Source organism: Aulonocara stuartgranti, assembly GCF_965226115.1.
Source record: "Aulonocara stuartgranti genome assembly, chromosome: 17".
NCBI lineage: Eukaryota > Metazoa > Chordata > Actinopteri > Cichliformes > Cichlidae > Aulonocara > Aulonocara stuartgranti.
In genome coordinates, this window is record NC_138953.1 from 19,874,033 (window position 1) to 19,897,902 (window position 23,870).

Sequence of the window (23,870 nt, forward strand, 5' to 3'; positions counted from 1 at the left end):
ATACGCTTCCCAACCCCCTGAGCCTGGTCTCCCATAATGGACTTCTATATATTTTACATAAGATTAAAACTTTGGGTGTAAGATTCAGATAATTATTTATTAAAAGCTAGACATTTTAAATAAAAATAAGAAAGAAAAGTATGTTTTTGTGCCCCCTTTTCCCTGTTAATGCCCTGTCGCCCCCCCAGCTAAACTTTGCTAGATCCGCCCCTGCACAGTTACCAGCAGTCAGCTACGTAGAAAAAGATCCTCGAGTAGAAAGTAATATTAAATAAATTCTAACAACAGCTTATCAAGCTTAAACGTGCAGCTGTTGTTCAGCCGCTGGTTTCCTCTTTCTGGAGGTGGGCGATAAACAAACAAGAGAGACGGACTCGCGACAGAAAAGCCGATCAGCTGATCATTAAGCAGTTTCACGATTGAAGTAGCAGCAAGAAGAGGCACTCGCTCCATATATCGGTTGTTAAGCTTAACGTGGGAATGCTTTACAAACATTCAGAGATGAACTTACACACTTGCTTTAATTCTCTCTGGGAAAAGTTCCTCCGAGATGAAATGCCAGTTTGGTAGCGAGGCTACAAATACACACAGCTGCTCTATCACGTGAGCACACTGCTCCAACGAGCCGAGTTACGCCGTGTCGCAAGTTATATTTAATGGATCGGATTACATTTTTTATTTCTCTCCGATATCCGATCCAGTAATTTACATCAGTATCGGACTGATACTAGAATCAACTAAAATGATCTTCCAAATATCTAAAAGACCTCATCTAATCTGCTTTCCTCCCGAACAGACTATACAGATGCTACACCTGTTCTACCTGTTCACTGAATGGGTTCATGTTTAAGATATGATGGGCGGTTTGGAAACATTTTGCCCGAGTGTGTAAGTCCCAGTGTAAAGTTACAGTTCAAAATCGTTTTTTTAATATTTTGCATTTGAATGAAAAACAAATGGAAGAGAAACAATTAAAAAAAACAAAAAGATCAGCAACTGAGACAAATCGAAAGAAGAAAGAACGAACTGAGCCCCAGATGCTGAGTGCTCTCTCTCTCCCTCTTCCTCGCCTTTCTCTCTGCAAAACTCTACCCAGCTCCAGGTGCCCTGAAGGCGGCAGCAGAAGGACGAAGCCAACACACCATCTGAGCCCGGAGCAGCCGGGGGCTGCTTCATTTACGCTACAGAGCCTCCCCGTTTAATTCGGCACAACACCCTGCAGCATGCGCGCACACACACACACACACACACACCACACACAAGTCAGTTCATCATGCTTGTGAGGACACTGCACTGACATCCATTTATTTCCTGGCGGCTCAGTTTGACCTCAGCCACATGAAAACCAGATGTCCTGTTTTCTCAGGACAGCCTTGTGTTTCTGGCCAGTTTTAGATCTTTTTTCCCCATCATGCTGGTCTCAGTTCAGTCACCACAGTTCAGTTCTAGAGTGAATTGATTTACTTGTACAGCTTAGGTAATGAATTCAAAAAACTTACTTGGGCCCATCTTGCCAACACCACCACATGCCTTCATTCAGTGCTGAGTCTTTATGTGAAAACTAGGAATCGTTGGGTTTCTAAAAGCTAATCTGAGAAGTCCTTGTTGTCAAGGGTAGTGTCGTGGATGAGAGGAGGAGGACCCAAACGCTGGACTCACAGGCAGGTAGGTGAAGGTGGGTGTTTATTGCCGAAGGAGTGAGCAAACAGTACAGAGGGAGGAAATGGCTGGCTGACTGAATGAATGAACTAAGGACTGGCTGACTGACTGGACATACAGACGACATCGGACATACATCATTAACATCAATGACACGACAGAGAACTGGTGAAACCGAGGAACTTAAATACACAGGTGGATGATGACAATGATTGGAAACAGGTGAGTACAGGGCTGAACATAATCTGACTAATGACACGGGAGACAAGCTGACACGGGAAAAGACAGGAAGTGAGAACATTAATGTGGCGAACCGAACTGAACATGAACAAACTGAAATCACTGGGTCAACGACCCAGGAACCCTGACAGTACCCCCCCCTCCAAAGGCCGGCACCCGACGGCAAAAAGAGAAAGAAAAAAAAACCCAGAACAGGGCGGGCGGAGGGGGCCCAGGACGGAGGGACGGAGTCCACACCAAGACAGTTCAGGGGGCCGACCGTGCGGACGGCAACGGCGGCGACGTGGACACAGTTCAGGGGGCCGACCGTGCGGACGGCAACGGCGGCGACGAGGACACAGTTCAGGGGGCCGACCGTGCGGACGGCAACGGCGGCGACGGCGGCCACTCAGGCGATGGCGGTCCGGGGGCCGGCCGCGCGGAAGGCAGCGGCGGCCACTCAGGCGATGGCGGTGCAGTTCAGGGGGCCGGCCGCGCGGAAGGCAGCGGCGGCGGCTCCCCAGTGTCAGGTGTACTGGCCGAGGCCCGGTGGGCACAGGACCAGTCGAGGCAGGACCAGGCGAAGCACAGGCTGAGGCTGCAGCGGACGAAGGCTCTGAGGCTGCAGCGGACGAGGGCTCTGAGGCTGCAGCGGACGAGGGCTCTGAGGCTGCAGCGGACGAGGGCTCTGAGGCTGCAGCGGACGAGGGCTCTGAGGCTGCAGCGGACGAGGGCTCGGAGGCTGCAGCGGACGAGGGCTCGGAGGCTGCAGCGGACGAGGGCTCGGAGGCTGCAGCGGACGAAGGCTCGGAGGCTGCAGCGGACGAAGGCTCGGAGGCTGCAGCGGACGAAGGCTCGGAGGGTGCAGCTGAGGCAGAGGCCGGGCCGGGCGTGGGTGCAGCTGAGGCAGAGGCCAGGCCGGGCGTGGGTGCAGCTGAGGCAGAGGCCGGGCCGGGCGTGGGTGCAGCTGAGGCAGAGGCCGGGCCGGGCGTGGGTGCAGCTGAGGCAGAGGCCGGGCCGGGCGTGGGTGCAGCTGAGGCAGAGGCCTGACCAGGCGATGCAGGCGCGGAGGCCTCTGGCCGGAGACAGGCAGGGCCAGTAGGCCCGGAGGCCCCTGGCTGAGGAGCGGCCGGGCCAGCGGGTACGGAAACCCCTGGCTGAGGAGCGGCCGGGCCAGCGGGTACGGAAACCCCTGGCTGAGGAGCGGCCGGGCCAGCGGGTACGGAAACCCCTGGCTGAGGAGCGGCCGGGCCAGCGGGTGCGGAAACCCCTGGCTGAGAAGCAGGAAGGCTCACAGCTGGCTCTGGGTGCTGTGGCTGCAGGTCCGGGAACTGGACGGGATGGTGGACAGGTGACTGGGAAACAGGAGGCGACTGGACTACAGAGCACTGGGCGGCAGACTGGACTACAGAAGAGTGGAGGACAGGTGGAGACTGGACTACAGGTGACTGGAGGACAGGTGGAGACTGAGCTACAGGTGGCTGAACTGACTGGAGGGCAGCAGGAGACTGAACCGACTGGAGTGAAAGCTGAACAGCAGGTGAGGGAACTGATTGGACTAAGGAGACTGATGGATAAACAGAGGCCGGTGAGGCTAATGGCTGAGCTAAAGAGTGAGCTAGTGAAGGGGACAACAGTGTAGCCTGGGCTAATAAAGCTGGGGCCTGAGCAGGGGACAGTTCAGCTAGTCTAACCAGTGATACTGCGAGGGCGTGAAAAGCTGGATCAGGAGGTGGATGAAAGGGTGAAGTAGTAGGTGGACCGGTTAGCTCTTCCAAGCCTCCAGGGAGGTCAGGCTGGGTTCTGGCTGCCCTCAGCCTGGGCGCTGGGACAGGCACAGAAGGTGGCTGGACACCAGTCACCCCCACCCGTGAAACAGGAGCGGGTGTGGAGGTGGACTGGGTCGCAGCTGCCCTCCTCCTGGGAGCTGGCACTGGTGTGGGCTGGGCCCTAGTCCTCTGAGGAGGTGAAACGGCTGAAGAGGAAGGCCGAATCTGGGCCGCTGCGCTGGTAGGAAAAGGCTGAATGATGGGTGTGGAAACGGTGACTGGGTGTGTGGTACTGGAAGGTTTCTCTGGGATTATTCTGGTCCTCCTGCCACCACTATTTACAGTCTTTAATTGAACGGTCGTCGAGGGTGTTGAAGTGCGGATATTGTCCTTAATAAATCCCAGCTCAGAGGGAGCAGAGCTGAAAAAATCTTCCCAGTCCACATCATCCTCAAGGAGGGAAACTCCCCATGAATCAGAAGAGAGTCTGTTGTGTGTTTTAAGTGGATAATCAGATGAGAGGTGTGGAAAACAGTCACTGGAACTCACCACCGGGAGTTGCTGAACAGAGTCCGTTTTATGGCGGCGTGTGCGCCGCTTTCCCCGGGAAGAGGAAGCGGGCCGGGTAAACGGCTGAGCCTCTGGCGCGGTAGCCTCCGCTGAGCCGAGATGGGAGGTGTAGCCGCTGTGCCGTGGCGAGGCGGAAAGGCTGGAGAGTGAAAAGGCTGGCGGGCGAGCGAGGAGCGAAGCGGCGGGAGAGCGAGCGGCCGAAGCTTGGGCTGTGACGCCCACTCTCCGCGGCGAATGCTCCGGTGCAGCTGAGGCAGCAGGTGGGGGAACGTGGCGTCTCCGAGGCCCGCCCAGAGCCAGGCGAGTCCCCTCGAAGACGCGCTCTCTCTCCGCGAAGAGCCGCTGTTTTCCCCGAAGCCCCTCCGTCCAGCGAAGGAGCGCTGCCTCCTGCCGCTCGAAAAGTTCAGGGTCCGCTGGGTCCACAACGCGGGGTCGTGTCATTCTGTCAAGGGTAGTGTCGTGGATGAGAGGAGGAGGACCCAAACGCTGGACTCACAGGCAGGTAGGTGAAGGTGGGTGTTTATTGCCGAAGGAGTGAGCAAACAGTACAGAGGGAGGAAATGGCTGGCTGGCTGACTGAATGAATGAACTAAGGACTGGCTGACTGACTGGACATACAGACGACATCGGACATACATCATTAACATCAATGACACGACAGAGAACTGGTGAAACCGAGGAACTTAAATACACAGGTGGATGATGACAATGATTGGAAACAGGTGAGTACAGGGCTGAACATAATCTGACTAATGACACGGGAGACAAGCTGACACGGGAAAAGACAGGAAGTGAGAACATTAATGTGGCGAACCGAACTGAACATGAACAAACTGAAATCACTGGGTCAACGACCCAGGAACCCTGACACTTGTCTGCATGCAACAACTTAAAAATTTCTACCTCAGAAGCACAACTCACTTGTCTGATTTCATAAGTAATAATATTCATCTCGAAAGTCAGAGAGAGGGTGAGAGAGGGTATACTCTGTGTTTTATGTCTCAAAAATGTTGATTGCAGTGTGTGGATAAAACCCATAGCTAGTGTCATACCACACCCCAAAACATACTTAAAGGGGAGATTTCTGCATGTGTAACCATTGTAGCAGCCACTGTTCAGAGAAAGGCATGAGTAACACTAAAAGAAAGTGTACTAGAAATCCAGGACAGTTATTAAAATGTTTAAAAACAAAGGTTATTGATAAGCCTTGAGCACAGATGGCTTTGGTTTTCTCAGTTTGATGGACCACCTGTGAATAAATTTGGGTCCTATCTCTGTGTGAGTCCATAATATTGCTGCATGTGTTTTATTCCCCCCCCCCCCAACGACAAAAAGCCGTGAAAAAGTAATTAAAATGAGCTGACTGTCTGAGATAAATGTCTGTCCGAGGAAGAAAAACACTCTTCATCACTGTCAGGAGAGCAGGAGGAGACAGAGGAGTAATATTAGCTTTATCACTGCTGGGAGAGGAGAAGAAGAAAGGGTTCAGAAAGTGAGACAGAAAAGTTTGTTTTAAAAAGAAAGTGAACCAGAATTCGAGGAGAAGGGATTAAAGAGAGGAGGTTTTATTAGAGCGTAAAGTAGAGGAGATGGACAAGTTTTATTACTGCTGAGGGAGGATTAGGAGACAAGGAGGAGATGGAGTTGATGGTGGAGAAAAACAGGTTTTTATCACATTGAGGAGAGGTTAGAGGAAAGAAAATGAGAGAAGGGGAAGAGAAGCAGCTGAAGAAGTGATAAAAGAAAGAGAAGAAAAGATGCGGTGGACTAAAAGTGAAGACAGGACAACAACACTGAGAATAAGAGATGAAACGAGGAGTGGGAAGGAGAAAACATGGAGAATGAGATAAAGAAAGTATTAGACACAGTGGAAAAAGGATGAACTATAAAAGGCAGATAAAAGAAAAAAGAGTAACTAAAAACAACAGAACAATAGAATAGAAAAACAAATAGAGGAATGAAAAAGGATAAAGTATTAGAGGAGGAATAGTTTTTCCCTAGTGGCAAATGATCAGTCAGCTTATCAGTGGTTCTGATAGGAGCGCTGGACAGCACCGAGGTTGACTGGTTGGCTGGCTGTCACCCATTCCAAGCCAGGTGACCTTACTCATTAATCAGCTGATTGGTTCTATTGGGGCTTTTCCATCCATCCATATGTCTGTGAGCCAAAGAACAGCGAGACGGCACAGATTTTAATGCAACAAATAACAAGTTACCAAACAAAAAAAGCTGACTTCGTATTATCTTCATCTTTTTCTCTCTATTTTAAACCATCCATTTTAAATAACACAGGTTCCCAAGCTTTGAAACAGGTCGCTTTGCTGACAAAACAGAGGTTGGCAGTCCATTTAATTTTGTTTTTGTTTCTACAAAATTCTACTAAGGTGTAACAATGTTTTTGTTGCTATGTTGGTGTTATATAGGTATGTGTTGAGACAGCAGAATGGGGTGACACCAGTTAGTTTGTTCTGTGGTCATTTCTGCTATCGCACAGAAAAAAATCCCCTGCAGCCTGTTGCGATGCTCTTGTGAGACCAGTTTTACTCATGCAAAAAGACATCTGGGGGACTTGGATGCCACATTTATTGCAGGAAGCTCAGCAAGTAGGTGAATAAAGATGGCCGCACTTATTAATAAGATGTGCTGCCACCTGTTCAGAAACGTATTCCTAGCAGGACATCTTATGCTCATTCTGCACTTCTGCATTTTATCTTCTCATTCATCTGGGCAAAGCTAACACAGCTCATTCATCTTTAGTCTAATTTAAGGAGGAAGAACAAGCAATTAAGCAGTATTCCTGTCTATAATTTTAACACTGAATTGAAGAGACACCTTTCTGGCACAGATTAGGAGAGACTCATCTTAGAGGCTTCGGGCCACTGGGCCATTATGACTTTTCAAATATTACCAAATGGAGCGATCTGCTCAAAAGAGCAAAATCGTTTCATTAATTCATAAAGACCTTTTCCCCTCAGACCTCAATTTTTTTTAATCCATTGAGATTTTATACCCTTAATCCTCCCGAGCTACCAGCAAATTTAGGTTTATCTTTGGGATGTCATCAAATTGTCTCTGCAAGAACCTGAGTATGTGGACTGTAAGGCAGACACTACTGAGCATGTGCAATGGGCTTGACAGCTCAGGAAACAAAGCAAAAAGTTCAAAACAGTTTTTCCCTTTATTTACAATTGTGCATTATTTTCAGTCCAGATTTCTTTAGTAGAGCCGCTGGTTACGCTTAAAAACAGTTTGACTGTGTGCTGAAAAAAAATATACATTCTAAAGAAAAGCCACCTCAAAGAACACAGGACTTGTACAGCAGATACATGCGGAAATAAAAAGATTCATTCAGAAAGTTTGTTGTCTGCAAAGATTAGCCACTTCCACTCAAGATTAGTCCACTTTCTATATTTGGCACCATGTCTAAGTGTAAGGTTGAATTGTGTTGACAAACAGTAACCAAAAAGTTCAACATTATATCTTATCTTAAACATATTTTACAAGCTTCTGCTCTAGTATGGTGATACTACTGAGTTTTGCATAGATGTGTGTTTATGTCTGCATGCACCATTTGGATACAGGTGAGAGACACGTGGAACAATGTGGGATACTCCTTTTCAGGTTGCTGTTGTTGGTATTTTAGCTTCACCCCTGCCACGGAAAATATTCATTTCACATTATTCATAGTGTGCAAAGAAGTGTTTTCAAGTCTTACTTTCCATTTTTAATCATCCCTAAATCCCAAAACAGTCAACCTTTAGTCACCCATGGGGAATATGCTTTTGGCAGGATTGGATGCACGTGTGTCTCTGCTGGGATTCAGCCAACGTTAAGGTTACACTTCCTTATAATGCGCACTCAAATAACTGGACACCAACAATGGATCAGTTCAGTTCAGTTCAGTTCATTTTTATTTCAAACATTTCAAACATGTGCCTTCACAATCATTACAAAATATCATTCCATTATTTGTTTGAAAAGGAGTAGGCTGAAGTATTTACTTATTTGTCCCTACCCCCTCAAGTTTTACCTCTCATTCATTTAATTTTTTTTTGTCTTAAATTAAACAAACAACATATGAAACATATAAACATATGAAGTAAAACAAAACATAACATACATAAATCAAAAACAAGAAATTAGCAAGCCCCACCACAGTATAGTTTCTTTCATATGAAAAATACAGAATGTGTATATTTGCAGATACACAAGTTATGGAAAAACAACAAACCAAAAAAAAAAAAAAACCCAAAAAAGAACCGCAACACCATTACCAGCAACATTACCATCCTGGGTTAACCCCGTTTTCTTCATTCTTATACTTATTTAAAATTAGGTTTTTATATTTTACTTTAAACTGTTTTATGTTTTGACTGTCTTTTATTTCTTCTGTTAGACTGTTCCATAATTTAACTCCTGCAATTGAGATTGACATAGTTCTTAAAGTTGTTCTAGCACTTTGTATTTTTAAATTCCATTTCCCTCTTAAGTTATACCCACCTTCTCTTTCTATGAACAATTTACAGATTTCTTTGGGAAGCAATTTATTTCTGACTTTATACATTATTTGCGCTGTTTTAAGCTTCACCAAGTCTTGGAATTTAATAGCTTGCATTTTGACAAAGAGTGCATTTGTATGGTCCCTGTACCCTACATTATTTATTAATCTAATGGCCCTTTTCTGTATTATAGTTATTGTTTGTGTGTTACTTTTGTATGTGTTTCCCCAGACCTCTACACAGTAGCTCATATATGGCAGTAGTAAAGCACAGTATAAAATGTGCAGTGCTTTCTGATCCAACATATGCTTTGCTTTTCCCAGGACGGCAATGCCCCGTGCCAATTTCCCCCGAACATAAGTAATGTGTGGCTTCCAACAGAGCTTGTGGTCAATGATCACCCCAAGAAATTTTATTTCATTTACTCTTTCTAAATATACATTGTCAACACATATTTCTACTTCGATGTTTTTCTTTTGGTTTCCAAACAACATAAATTTGGTTTTATCGAGATTCAATGATAATTTATTTATATCAAACCACTTCTTTAATATCGTTAATTCCTGTGTGATCATTTCCAAAACCTGTGGCAATTCCCCACCTGCACACAGTATATTTGTGTCATCTGCAAATATTACAAACTTTAAAATCTCCGATACTCTGCAGATATCATTTAAGTACATAATAAACATTTTTGGACCCAGTACTGAACCTTGAGGTACTCCACAAGCTATATCCATCAAATTAGATTTATATTCATTTATTTGTACATATTGTTGCCTATTCCCTACATAGCTTTTTAACCATTCCAAAACCACTCCCCTAAACCCGTACTTTTCCAGTTTTTTTAATAGAATTTCATGATTAACATGATTAACAGTATCAAACGCCTTCTTTAGATCTAAGAAAACTCCGAGCGCATACCTCTTATTATCCATACATTCCGTTATCTTTTCCATTAAATCTATCAGTGCCAAAGCTGTTGATCTGTTGTTTCTGATCACACCTTGGTCTTGACATGACACTGACTGGCAATGAAGTTGACTAGATACCACACTAATAAAATCACACTGATCACTGAAAAAGTCCTACTCCAAAGCTAAGTGTGTGTGTGTGTGTGTGGGGGGGGGGGACGACTTCTGCGTTAGACCCTAGTTCCTGTCTTTCCAAAGGTTCCTAGTCCTTAACAAAGTTCCTGCTTTGGGAATTTGGGAATGCTGTCATTCTGACCATTTCTTGAAAGGAAGTATCAGGGAGTTTTTAAAAAATTCAATTAAATTATGTTAAAGACAGAAAGAAAAAAAACCCACCAACTGTACTTAGAGTACACTATTACAGGACTTGCAGCACAACCACTGCACACTGGTGCACAGTGTGAACAGTAGTAGTAGATCCTCTATCTTACCAGACTGTTGTAGTGCATGAAGAGCTAGAAGCCAGAAGCAGAAACTTTCAATATGAAGCTTATGTTCAGCCAGGAAGATCTGCATTTATTCATCTGGCTGAATTCTTGGATGTTGGGTGTCTGACACTTTTAACATTCTTCACGTCACTTCCTCTTCATCAGTCAGCCTGGGTTCTGTGTGCTAGCACTGCTCTTCTGTCATTCAGCCTTTCAGACTCTTATTCAGGTGTACCTACCTCCTCCACATCTTAACCTCATCATGGCCAGCTGGAGATAATCATCCAAGTCTCCACTTGCTTCATCTCTGCCACCACTAATGTCTAGTCTCCATGGGATCCTGTCCTGCTTCCTACCATTGCTCGACTCCACTCTTCTGTGTAGCTTCATCAGAATCTAATTGCCAAATGGTTTATTACTCACTCTAAAATCACATCTCCTTACTGAGTTACCACTCCGTCTGGTCTCATACTTACTTTCTGTTACGAGATCTGGCTAATGACTGAAAGAATGAGATCACAGATGCAAGTGGCTGAAATTAGTTTCCTTCAGTGTTGCTGGTGTTAACTTTAGAGACAGGGCGAGGAATAGAACTGAGGCACACCCAACTGGAAGAGTAACCTGTGGTGACCTCAGAACTCACTGTAGCGATCATACCATATATCCGATTTATGCCCTATAAATGCACCTGGATGCCACCAGAGGAAGTGGAAAACTCTCCTGGGAAAAGGATTCCTGGGACGCTCTGCCTCCTGCTGCCATTATGACCCAACTTCACATAATGAGAAGGCGGATGGATGGTTGAAGGGGTTGAATAGATAGATGGATGGGCTTTTATCCAATTTAATCTCCTATGCTGAAAATAATTCAAGTGAGTCACATTAGTTTTATTATGCTGAAGTATCAGATTTGAATAAAAGCTGTTTATATATTGAAAATAAATGCCAGACAGCACAGCTTCAAAATCTGCTCTTAGTCGTGTCTGAGTGTGTTTTTGTATTTGTTTGCAGTGCACGGTTTCTTCTGTGTTTGTCTGGAGAGGGATGTCGGTCTTGTTTTCCTGTAATTGCGTTGTATTGTATCTGAATGTTTAGTGTGTGAGCGGGGTTTTTGTATGTATGCTGTGTGTGCGTGGTGTTGTGCGTCTTATCAAGAGCTCATGAATTATTGAGTTCCATTTAGAACCCTTATCACTGTCCCCATGGCAACCAGCCCCATGGGGCACACAAACACACACACGCAGTGATTACAATATTATAACATGCAATACAAACAAAAACAAGAGCACACACTGCAAAAAACGATTTTCAAGAAAGTAAAAAAAACCTTGTTTATGGACATTTTTTCTTATTTTTTGCCTAAAAAGAAAATATATTCTTAACAAGCAAGTTTTGGACAAGAAAATAAAGCTTATTCTAGGAAAATATGTCTAACTTTTCCTTAAAAGGATATTTCAGCTCATCTTGAGCTTTATTTACCAGTTACAATGCATGACAATGGTTTGGTTGAATTTCCAGAATAAAAATAAGATTATTTTTCTCATTTCAAGAGTAAGGGCATTTAAACAGCTGCTCAGTTTAAGAAATGTATTTATTGACACTAAAGTTTAATATAATTGCTGTCAAGTTTGACACAATATGCAGTATATGAACAAAGGCAGGAACTAAAAGCACATGGTAAACATGAAATACAGGCCCATTTGAAAAACAGAAACAGCACAACTCATTCACTTTAGGCCATGTCAAACAGAATAATAGATCAGCATCAGTATATCTATACTATGGCAATGCTAAAATCGCATTCAACTGTCAGAATTTATAGGAAAACAACAACTTAATTTTAAAAATTGTCACAAAACTGTCCAAAACAATAACCTGAAAATACAGTTCATGCATGTAAAGCAGTGTACCTTTTATAAAACATATGTTGAGCTCACGTGTAGTCCAATTACATCACCCAGGTAATATTTCATGACCGCACATGTCATATCTTTGTGTGTGAAACTGTAATATGGAATGGAATCTCATATCATATCATTGTTGGCTGGCTTTCCACCACTGAATCAGTCCTGTATGCCCACATGTTACTCAGATTTCTGTTCACTGCTGATGAGGGTTCCCTCCTAGAACTGCAATTGAGATTGGTTGATTAATTGACTAGTTGCGGATAAGGAAATTAAATACAAGGTACACTGATAATTTCTAAAAAATTTTAATGTCAGAAATATACTGCATTTTATAATTTACTCTAAAATATGCATGTTTTCAAGCTGAGTTTAATAAATGGATATTCATTTAATGCTCATTGCTATTTGGCAGCTTAACTGTAGTTTAAAAGCCTTGAAAAATCCTCAAAAACCTAAAATGGGAAAGCTAAGCTAAAGAACACAGGAAACATGGAAAATGTTGCAAAAACCTTACAACCTTGAACAAGGAACATAAGACATGAAAACATCAGGGAGGGAACACAGATGATAACACAGGAGAGAATACAGACGATCCGACAAAGAACACACTAAATATACACACACAAAAGGAAACGAGGAATTGGCAGACAGGCACGAAACACAGCTGACACTAATCAGATGAGAAGAGACCAGGAGGAAGCAAAACAGAATACACCGATGCAGGGCAGGGACTATCAAAGTAAAACAGGAATAAACACGAATATCGAACCAGGGACAATACACTGAAGACAAGGGAGGTACAGAGAACACCTAAACACTGGAAATAATTAACAAATAACTAGGAAACTAACTGACACAATGAATATTAATAAACACAAACAACCAAGGAGACTGCGGACCATGACAATCGGTTTATTTAAAACAAAAGTTTAAAAAAATACAAAATGTTGTTTTCTCTAGTAGAAGAAATTAAACACTATCAGAATATTCTTTATAAATAGATAGCATTGTTGTGGATTATAAGGAATAAGCATTAACATATCTACTGTTAAGCTGTAAAAATAAGTAGACATCTAACATGAATATTTTATATGATTATTTTCAAAGATATTAAAGTATATAGTCAGTCTCACCTTACAGATTTTTGTGTCCTAATCGATCCGCTGCATCGTCCATTGGCAAGGTGGTCGGAGTGTGTTCGAAGAATGTGATACCAAAATTAGCTGTAAACACGATATTCTTTGACACATCCATCTATGCCACAATCTTCACGGAAATCTGGACTATGGCTATGTGCAGAATTAATATGACTCAGTAGGGATTTGAGCGTCAGACCCACAAAAACGATGTAGATAACACAGCGCCAAATCATTTTGTTTTACTGGTCTGTGAACTACTTTTCCCATAAAGTCAAGATAACCAGGATTATTCCATTATGGGGTAGGAATGGCTATCCTAATTCAGTGCCTTATAACAGCTGTAGTAAGTAACAGCACCCACACGTCAGTATTTACAGAACATAATCTAACTAAATAGTCAAATATTTAAATATATATCATTTTATAGGTATAAAAGAGCGAACTAAACCATTTCCGTACACAACCCCATACTCCTGAGTTGGTACAGCCCACCTTCCCGCCTCTAGCTCCGTGCCTAAGCGGTTGGATTGCAGGATTTTGGGGTCTGGGTGTAGATGCGATACAGTTGGTACAGTGTGAAGGAATTAAGGCACGCTATGGAAAAACTGGACGAAATAACAATTGCCAACCTGAAAGGTATGTGACTGTTTTGTTTTTTCTATGTTTTGTGTTCTGGTATGTTGCATGTTAAGTCGCTAGCATGGCAGGCTATACCCGGTTGTTAGCTTAGCTTAGCTGTGCGGTTAGCTTAGTTGCATTAGCATTTTTAAATATGCTAGTGCAGAAAGTTATGAAAGAATTCATGTCCAGTTATTAGTTTCAGTGTCTGTGAATTTATTCAACAAGTGTGCAAAGTGCCATAAGTTAATGCCAGTTTTACAGAAATTGTGGGAGTTTCAAATTTCTATTAGTGAAGTTATTTCATTATATACTTTAGCCCAGGAAGCAAAAAAAAAAAATACATTTATATGTATACATGCATTTAATTGATGTATCACAAATATATTACTTTTACCAGTCAATAGGAGGAAGGTAATTTAGAACCTGTGGAGCAGTGAGGAGGGAGAATAATGGAATAGAGTCATGGTTTTAAATGGTAAATATTAAATTATGTTTCCTATGTATCCTGTCTGTTACCCAAGCAAAGCTGTCAGCTGGCTTGCACATGAGGATAATGCAATGTAGTGATAATTGGAAACTCGTATTGCAGAAGCAAATGTTGGAGAAGACCTGCTCTCATCACTTTCACGAGATGACATCAAAGATCTGTTTCCTGGTCCTGAACATTGCCTCAGGCGTCGGGCTCTATGGCTTGCAGTGCACAAATGTGAAGAAGTAAGTTCTGTCCTATCGCTGTGTGACAAAACTGAGAACACACCAGCTTGTTTTATGCAGTTTCAAATAATTCCACCAATACTCACTTAACAGATAGACAGTAGAATCTTCTTTAGTTTTGATTTAAATCAAGTGGCCTACACATTTATTAAATATACATATTTTTTATTGTTCAACACTTTACTGATATTTTGTTGTACTATCTTTCATATTTAGAGACCTAAAGTTCTTGTGCAATTTTATGTGAAATTAGCCCTATGTACACTGTATTTTAGAACAAGACTGCTGCTGAAAAAACGCTAACAACTACTGGAGATGGTGACTTCTTCAGAGAGGAACCCAGCACTTACCTCCATCCAAAAACTTTGGATGGAGGTAATGCTACAGTATCTTGATTTGTCTACATTTATGCTTTGCAGATTACATTATTTGCAATGTTTAATGGTGTTGCCCTGTCTTATTTTTCTTTTTTCAAACCAGTGGAACATGCAGCAGCTGTGTTCAGAGCCCTTCCCATGCTTTTCCCTTCCAGCACAGTACCACCTAAGAAGCTGGGCATCTGTAGTGAGGCTTTTTTCCATGTCCTAAAGGTAAGGCTGCAATATTCTATCTGTATATATTGTTGAATTTTGCAGTTACTCATGTTTTCATTTTATATATTTTACTGTGGAGTCAGTCAAATATTCTTAAAGTTCAGATCCCCATAACATGTTGATGTTAATAAAACCTACAAAAAAAGTTGATCTATTTTAAACTGTAATGCAACTCAAAAATTGTGTTTCTTACAGTCTTGTTCTAATACTCTTTTTTTCTGTCATGTAGACTTCAGAAGACCCTGAAGGCTACCTGCGTCAGCGACCCCTGGCTTGTCCAGTTCTGCTTGTCTCTGAAGGCAACTGCATGATAGCTGTTGGAACCACACCGGTGAGCACTTTTGACCGGAAGGATCTTAATGAGGGACTGCTCTATCTGATGGCATATTACTATGCCCTCCACCTCACATATCCATAGTGCATTTCCACGCTGCTGTCTGTCTTGCAAACTGAAATACTCAAAGACTCCATCCATGACCGAGATTCAACCCCCTCTTACAAGAAGGCGCTTGGTGAGTGGAAGTCATTCATTGAGTGAGTCTCCCAGATGACAGACTCCATCTGCCTTGTTTATCAGACTCAGTGTTAGTCAGTGAGGTTGTTTTTTTTTCTATAGAAAAGTTGTTCAAATGTAAAACACATGTTTGTTTGTGTGGTCGTTAAACTTGTTCTTCTAAAATGTTATGTAATATAGGATTTGAAATAGTGATTGTTTTAAGCTTCAGCAAAATTTATTTTTGATACCAGCCATGAGTGTGTTATACTGTTATTATTCATTTTAAGAGTATCTGGAATATGCACTTCTTATATTGGCCATGTTACACAGTACCCTGCTGAAATGTATAATTTTAGGCATGATTCTCCTGGAACAGACCTCAGTGAGTTACTGACCCATTGCTGTGTCAATAAAAGCGCAAAATCTAAGAGTGCTTTTGCTGTCTTAATTTAAGATGAATTCCCTTATTTTTAGTAGCTTTTTGAAGAGATGGTGTCTTATTCTCAGGAATTTTTGCTGATTATTGTTCTCAGAGTCGAAACATAATTCTTATAGTTAGCTCAATCAAGAAAGAAACAATTCAGTTTTAAGAAAATTTGTCCTATAGTAAGGTGTTTTTTTTAATGTGAAAAATCTAAATTAAGGTGTAGAATCTTAAAGTAAGCAAATAATTCTTGAAAACAGCTTGTTCAAGAAAGCATAATACTCATTTTAGGTGCAGATTTTCTAAATATCAAAGTGTCTTTTACTTATAATAAGTCACATTTTCTTCAAATAAGCATACATTTTAGACAATTTTGTCTAGTTAAAAGGCATATGGCAGTTAGATTAATTTGCTAGTTTTAAGAATTCTAGTCAAGCAACTTTTGCTTACCCCATTGGCAGATTTTTTTGCTCAAAACAAGAAAAATTTGTCAGATTTAAGAATATTTGGCTTGTTTCAAGTATAGCTGTTTTTGCAGTGCAGCAGGTACACACACTATTGCCTGGCTGGCGTGTGTGCGTGTGTGTGCATTAGTTTGCTGTTGTCGCACCAAAGCTCCCAGTGGCCTCTGTTTGTCCTCAGTCCAAACTGGACATAGTGTTCAACTCATGTTTTATTCATGTTTTCTAAGTGTTTGTGATCATGCATATATATATATATATATATATATATATATATATATATATATATATATATATATATATATATGTGTGTGTGTGTGTGTGTGTGTGTGTGTGTGTGTGTGTGTGTGTGTCTGGTGTGTTTCGATGGTCTAACGATGTTTAATGTGTACGACTGAACTGTTGCAAAACACCTGAGATTGAAACGACCTGCAGCTCTCTGGCTGTTCCACGAGCAACCAGACAGGCAGCGCCCTCTAGCAGCACAAGCTTTAACTGCAAGTGGCTCCAGCTAAAGTTTGCAATGGCTATAATTTTATTTCAAGTGTACCAATAAGAAATATATGCAGTTATTCACAAGAAGTGTGTACAGTATTTGTGCTCATAGCACTGCTAGCCATAAGTGGGAAATAAATATTAATGATATGACATTGAAAGTGTGACAGCCAGAAACCTGCTAGGTTTGGCTGTTTTTGTACCATGTTTACATTTTCTTGTCCCGTTCCTCCCTGTACAAAAAATGACAGGTGACTACTCTGCTGTCACTGAACCAAACCTCACTGTCTTGTCCAGAGTTTTTTATTAAATAGACATTTTTGAGACATTTTGACATTTTATCACTTAAGACTTTGAGCAGCCAAAAAAAAGGGGAGGACATTAATAAAACCTTAAAATCAGCTGATGGAGAGTGCTTAAGTCTGAGAAACACAGGAACAGCCTAAGGACTGAATGTCTGACTGATCTGTATAAAAAACTGTTGTATCCCTGCATAAGAAAGCAACATCAGTTTTTTCACAGTCCAATATTCTTAAAAAGACAATGTTAAAAAAGGCATAGTATATAATCAAAGATTACAATTTTCTAACCATTTGCATAAGCTCCTATAATAGTCAAGGATGGTGACTGGAACCTTCACCCTAAGATGGCCTTTAAAATATAGTCAGGTCCAGTGCAGGTACCTCATAAATAGCATACAGCTCGAACTGCTTTGTGTACTGTATTGTGTTTCATTGACTTGTACTGTTCATGTGGAGACATTAAAGGGGTTTTTCAACCTGATTCAATTTTAATTACATTCAATTCAATTCACAACAATTCCATTGACAAACAAGCATCTACAGTATACTGGTAAAAGCAGAAATATAATAGTGACAATAGCGTCCACAGAAGACAGAATGATACAACTTAAGGTTCAGATTTTATAATCTTGTCAGATATTCATTCACATCCATTTTATCCACTCAGGTATCGGACATATTGAAACAGAAGACCTAAAGCTGTTAAACAAGACCCTACCTGACCTATGTAGACTCAAGCAGAATTTCTAATCCACCTCATCACAACTCAAGGTTACACAAAGAGACTAGGTAAGTATCTACCCACACATTGACAGGGAAAAGACACAGTACTGACAGAAAGCTGAGGAGAAATCAGAAGGAGAATGTTCTTTTATAATGCTGCAGGAATGAGTGATAAACCATGGAAATGAGTTTACACTGTGCACTCCAGCTTTCCTTCTCTCAAATTCATCAGGTTTTTTAAACAGGTTTTTTAAAATGCCTAAAATGAGGTCTGTGTTACCATGAACTTGAGATGTTTGGTGCTTTGTTCTACAATATAAAATATTCTAGTAAATATCTTCTTGTCAACACTGAGGATTTTACATACACCAGAGAAGCAGTACTAATCAAAAGACAGGAGATGTACGCAGCAGAGTTAAAGATGCTCAAATTGTAGGTGGGAGTAACCAGGATGGATGGGATTAGAAATGAGTACACTTCAGAGGGACAGCTCAGGTTGAATAGTTTGGAGACAAAAGTAGAGAGACAAGGTTCAGATCATTCGTACATATGCAGAGGAGGGATAGTGGATATTGCACAAAGAATGCATGTAATGAGTGGTTATTCGAGTTACTGTCAACTTCCTGTCAGCTAGAAGGAGTCTGACCAGTCTCGACTGACCTGTAGAATCAACAAGGCATTTTCTCAAGTCAAGTTGTAGCAGTTATAAAAGCACAGCATTAAGGATCACGAGTTGTGGGCAATGGTTTAGCTCACTGGTTGAGCAAGTGACCCATATGCCATAAGCCGAGTTTAAATCTGCCATGAGGGCATCTGCTGCATCGGTCTCTCTGTTCTCTCTCCTCAGCTTTCCTGTCTCCTCTACACTGTTCTAACACAATAAATGCTAAAACAAATTACACTTAGCAAAAAGGTTTGTGAGTTTTAACTTTGTTGTGACAAACGTCAAAGTAAAGATCTGGTTTTTCTTGGTTAACCTTATCCATGATGTCATACACAGTTTTTCTGTCTGTAAGAATCACAAACAAAGCGTGTTGGAAAGCTATAATTTGAAACTTGGGCAGTGGATATATAGATTGTGTACAAATAACCTGTGAGGGCAAAAAAAGCTATATTTACCTAATCAGAGAGGATTTGTGATTTGGTGCATGGGGTTTTTATTCCTCCTTATTGCAGTTGTGTCCGGGCACCAACAACAAATACAAAATGCAGTTTTTGACGTCCTTGCAAAGATGATAGAGTCCTAAGACTGGTTCTCACAAAGATAGCAATACAGGAAAACACACACACACACACAGTGCAATGCTAATAAGGGATGCAGTCAGGTAGTTTTATACCTCCTCTTAAAAGAGATTTAGAGTCAGAGAGACTTAGAGCTACAATAACAGAGTTATCTCTTTTCTCTCTCTTTGTCTGTGAGCTTTTCTCAGAAAGAAAGAAAAAACACTTTAATGGGAAGGAAAGGAATAAAAACACAGAAGGCAGAAAAATCTCTCTCTGATGTTCATTCAGCTGCTTTTGTCAAACCTGAGCTTCTTAACAAGTGCAAAATAACAACTAAACTCATTGAATAGAAAAGATGAAAAAGATACGCAACAAAACATAAAAGAAGCAATAAACAGCAACAAAAAAAAACCAGAATCTTGTGTGGAGCTGTTAAAGGATGCATGTAAGAAACAAAAAAGACAAAACAAACCATTAATAAACAAAGCAGCAGATACTGTGAGAGAGTTAAACAGAAAAAGTGTTGAGTTTGCATTTCAAATTTTCCTGCTTTCTGCAGATCCTGACAGCAGCCCCCTCGACACAGGGTCAAAGGAAAACAGAGCTAAAATACTAATGCCCTCGCTATGCTAATGCTAATCCGCTATGCAGTCTGCAATCATCATTGCATTCAATAATAATAAAGTGTTAAATTCAATTCAGCAATTTTATATCAATAAATCACAACAACAACAGCATTAATGAAATTGACACTCTACTGTAGTGAGTAGAGAGAAGCTTGGGTTCACGAGAGCCCTGATTGTCTTGTAGAGACGTTTGCTGCCGGATACTCGATAGGCCGTTGCGTCATGTGCCTGGCGACACTCTCAATGGCTTATCGAAGAACAAAGAAAGCGGTTACAGCTATTCAAAACCCCCACTGGGCTGGCCAACATGATTGACGGTGGGCAAGCTGTGTGTACTCAGAGTGTGTTTATTGAACACCATATGGGAAGATCTTGGAGAAGCTCACGACTTTGCAATGGGAAATAGATAGACCTGATGACCCGTGAGGGATATTAAGAACAACTGCGAAATTGGTGCAGTTGTCCGCAATCATCTCCCTCACTCATGCGGTTCCAAAACAACACATTTTTATCCCTGATAACGGGACTATGTCTCTCTGACCCTATCCTTCAAGGACACCAGCGTTGGCTGAAGGACTGTTGACTTTTGCATAACCAGATGAAAGGACACTCTCTCTCAAGTTGAACACAGGATATACACACATACATATGCATGTGCAGCGACACAGATGCACAGTCACTCCATTTCAAATGCCTCCAATGCTTGCCCCCCATCCGATGCAGACAGCAGGTCAGCTGGACTGCACAGAGATGCCGCCACCCGATGCTGCTGTCTACACTGGCTTACTCTAAACCTACTCACCCACCCCTGTTGCTTGTCACGTGTTTTCATTGTGTTATGGTGTGAAGATTCATGTGCTGAGGAGTTTTTGTTTTCTGTTCTAATACTGATCCCCTATCAGGAGCTCAGTCTGAGTAGAGTTCTCTTTTTTTCTTCTCCACTCCCCTATTGTGTTGTACCTTTCATTGTTTCTTCTTTACGCTGCCTGTTCGGACCTTTCTCCCCAATGTGATGTTTGTGTTATGTATGTGCGGTTGGAAGAGGTCCAATTTCGCTGCAGGCAACGGCAAGTGACAAATAAAGGCTTCATCAAATCAACTCAAGGTGCTTTATAAGGTCTACACCTTTTGTAAGGTGAAGAGCCTACAATATTTATTGCTTAATGAAGCTAAACATTTAAGCAAAGGTCATTGGGAATTCATCCTTTGGAAGAACGAATGGGATCAGGAATCTTCTGATTAGAGCGTCTGAGCACTTAATGCTAATGTGTGCACACAGGTTTGCATGTTTGCTATCCAATTTGGTACACTGGTGCTCTAATATTTGAGCTAAACTGGGCGTAGCCGCTGTGTCATGCATGTGACACGTCAAGAACTGTTTAATGGAGTGTATATTTGAACCAACTTTAACATTTTGGCTATATTAGCTCTTTGGCGGTTCATGTAGAAATATTTGGATGAGGAGATGGATGAGTTGCTAAGTTATTATCTAATGCTTGCAAGCATTGGGAAAACATCATCCACAAAAAAGCATTCTGATCAATCTGTCACAGCAAACCAGATAATTTGCCAAATAATTTAATCACAAATGCATGGAAAAGGCACCAACACCAGCAGTCCACTTCAGTGACTCAAAGCAGCAAGGTTAAAATCAGAGGGACAGATGGCAGCAAGGGCGCTCAGTGATGTCAGTCAAAACTGCTAACTTAAACACAAATATGTTGTGCTTTTTTTTAACGTTAAACTGAAGGAACTGCAGAGCTGTACTGTTAAAGTAAGTCACAGTATGAAAATCCAAAATATGGACCAGAATTGTAGAAACCTTTATATTCTGTAGCACTGAATATCAACATGGCTGCAAAGTCTGGAAATCACCAAAAGGTACTATTTTCTGACAAAACAGGATTTGCAGAACTATAGCTTGTGTACTGCAGTTTGAAGTGTGTGTGCTTGTTAATTTATAGTCTTTAACTGACCTCAGCAACCTGGCTACACACACACACACACACACACACACCTGTTCAGCTATCTTAGTGAGGGCCTTCATTGACATAATGGTTTCCCTAGCCCCTTACCCTAACCCTAACCATTAAAATGAATGCCTAACCCTAACCCTAACCAAGACATTGGATACATTGTATAAAGGAGTAACATTAAGAGGGGACTTGGTTAAAGGACACTAAAAAGGTACAGCACACTGCACAAAGACCCAGGAGCAGCAAGTGAAGATGAAGGTCATCACACATATTAGAAGACTGTTCTTATAAGATCCAGTGGAGCCTAACCACAGATGTAAAGCAGGTGAGTTCCCCGGTAAGAATTTTTATCTTGGAATCCAGACTGATGGGGGTTGGAAGAGAAGGCTCAAAAGCTGGTCTGAGAGGGGAGGCGGGGTGGGGCCCGGGGCAGACAGGGACATATTGTTGACATTCTATTAGTAATTTTAAGCCAAGAAGGCGCTTAACATGTAACACACAATATGAATATGCTCAGGTGTTATTTTAATTTTTATGGTTTGGGGAGGAGGGAGGGAAGGAAAATAACGAGGGAGGGATTAGGTGGATCACTTTTTAAGAAGAATGCTTTGATGAAGTGATTTTATTGGTCTTATTGGTCTTTTTAACTTCTTTTTTTTTTATCTGGCCTGGCTCAACAGGGGTGTCTACTCCACATGGGAAGATATATGGCAATGACTAAAGATAATTACAGCCGAAACAGGCAGTACATGGGGGAGATGATGAGAAATGTCCCAAATGGGGACAAGGCGGTCTACATAGGAGTAATACTTCATATGACTGCACAGATCCCCCTTTATTCTAATATATCACTAAAGTGAGGCTTGATTTGAGGCGGCGTAGTTGAAATTAACACTGCTGCCATTGAAAAAATCAAATCACATAATCATGTGGATGTATGAATTGGATAAAATTGATACTTTGAGGAGTGGGCTAGATTCTTTTAAAGAGAAAAATTTAGGATAACTGACCTTAGGACCACCCAGGATGAAGATAACATAACATATTTAACATAAATATCATCCTGTGGGTTTTAGAGTTGGACAGCTTCATTGAGCTAGTCTTTTAAATCCACTTAGGACAGCCTGGCGGTCAGTGGAGTAGTCTTGGTATAAATAAATATATTCTACAGTTTGGAGAAGGATTTGAACTTATAATTGTAATTCCCGGTAAAAATGTTTTTTTAGCTTGTTTATGCATTTTTTTTAATATTGTGAGAGGTGGAATAGGTCTGTGTTTTAGGTTTTTTTTAGGTATAATTATTTATGTTTTAGTATTTTTTAATAGTTTTTAACAAGTAAGCCTAACCCAAATATGGGGGCTAGTAAGCATACCGATGGGTCACCAGATCATCCTTGACCTCCAAACACTTACTAACATGAATGTGTAAATAAAAGGGTTGAAAACTAATTGATTGTGTTTGCTGTGTTCCTTAACAGCTGCATGAACTCTTACATTTACTAACTACACAAATTAAATTAAGTTTCCTAAAAAATGGGTGAGATTTCCCCTATGGAGGTGTGGGAGGATCTGATCGCCTGCTGGTTTTTAGTTGAGTTTTAATAATTTTTTATTTATTTATTATATAATTTTTTTTATTTATACCTGAGCACTTTTGGCCATTTCCCTTGATAAGTGCATTCAAACAGGGATTATATATTGGCATCCTCTCTATATGCCATCATGTGGGATGTTACCAAGACTCAACACATAAAGGAAAACAGAGGAGAAGCACATATGTAACACTAGAAGATCATAAGGAGAATAAGGGGCCAGTCGGCCGCTAGGACCGTGCAACGGAGCTCCAAACGGAGATAACTAAGCCATAATCTCCTAATACCTAACCATAACCTAATTGTAACCCTGACACTAAAACCACATTTTGAGCCTCAAAAAGGCCGGTGAGGACCAGTGACTGTGTCCTCACAAGTGACTCTCACAAGTATAGTAGAATGCAGATTTTGGTCCTCACAAAGATAGCTAGATGGGAACACACACACACACACACACATA

At 41.6% G+C, this 23,870-nt stretch overlaps 1 protein-coding gene across 4 annotated transcripts; it reads left to right on the forward strand.

The window, feature by feature from the left end:
* The first annotated feature begins 13,361 nt into the window (after nt 1-13,361).
* LOC309692900 (uncharacterized protein) lies at nt 13,362-16,541 on the forward strand. Of its 4 annotated transcripts, XM_082511763.1 has the most exons (6): nt 13,362-13,799; nt 14,182-14,259; nt 14,374-14,498; nt 14,774-14,873; nt 14,979-15,088; nt 15,321-16,541. In XM_082511763.1, exons 2-6 carry the CDS (start codon nt 14,247-14,249, stop codon nt 15,507-15,509), a joined length of 537 nt encoding a protein of 178 aa, XP_082367889.1. In that variant the 5' UTR covers nt 13,362-13,799; nt 14,182-14,246; the 3' UTR covers nt 15,510-16,541. The 4 variants fall into 4 exon arrangements, 3 of the variants coding, with proteins under 3 accessions (XP_082367889.1, XP_082367888.1, XP_082367887.1); XM_082511762.1 differs by having other exon boundaries at nt 13,362-14,259; XM_082511761.1 differs by lacking the exon at nt 14,182-14,259 and having other exon boundaries at nt 13,727-13,799.
* Nucleotides 16,542-23,870: the final 7,329 nt, after the last annotated feature.

What these genes read in the sequence shown, in the direction of transcription:
- LOC309692900 (XM_082511761.1), top strand. Translation starts at nt 13,760, where the DNA reads ATGGAAAAACTGGACGAAATAACAATTGCCAACCTGAAAG. An exon ending in CAGTGCACAAATGTGAAGAA is followed by an intron (nt 14,499 to 14,773) that starts GTAAGTTCTGTC and finishes ACTGTATTTTAG; the next exon opens with AACAAGACTGCTGCTGAAAA. An exon ending in TCCAAAAACTTTGGATGGAG is followed by an intron (nt 14,874 to 14,978) that starts GTAATGCTACAG and finishes TTTTCAAACCAG; the next exon opens with TGGAACATGCAGCAGCTGTG.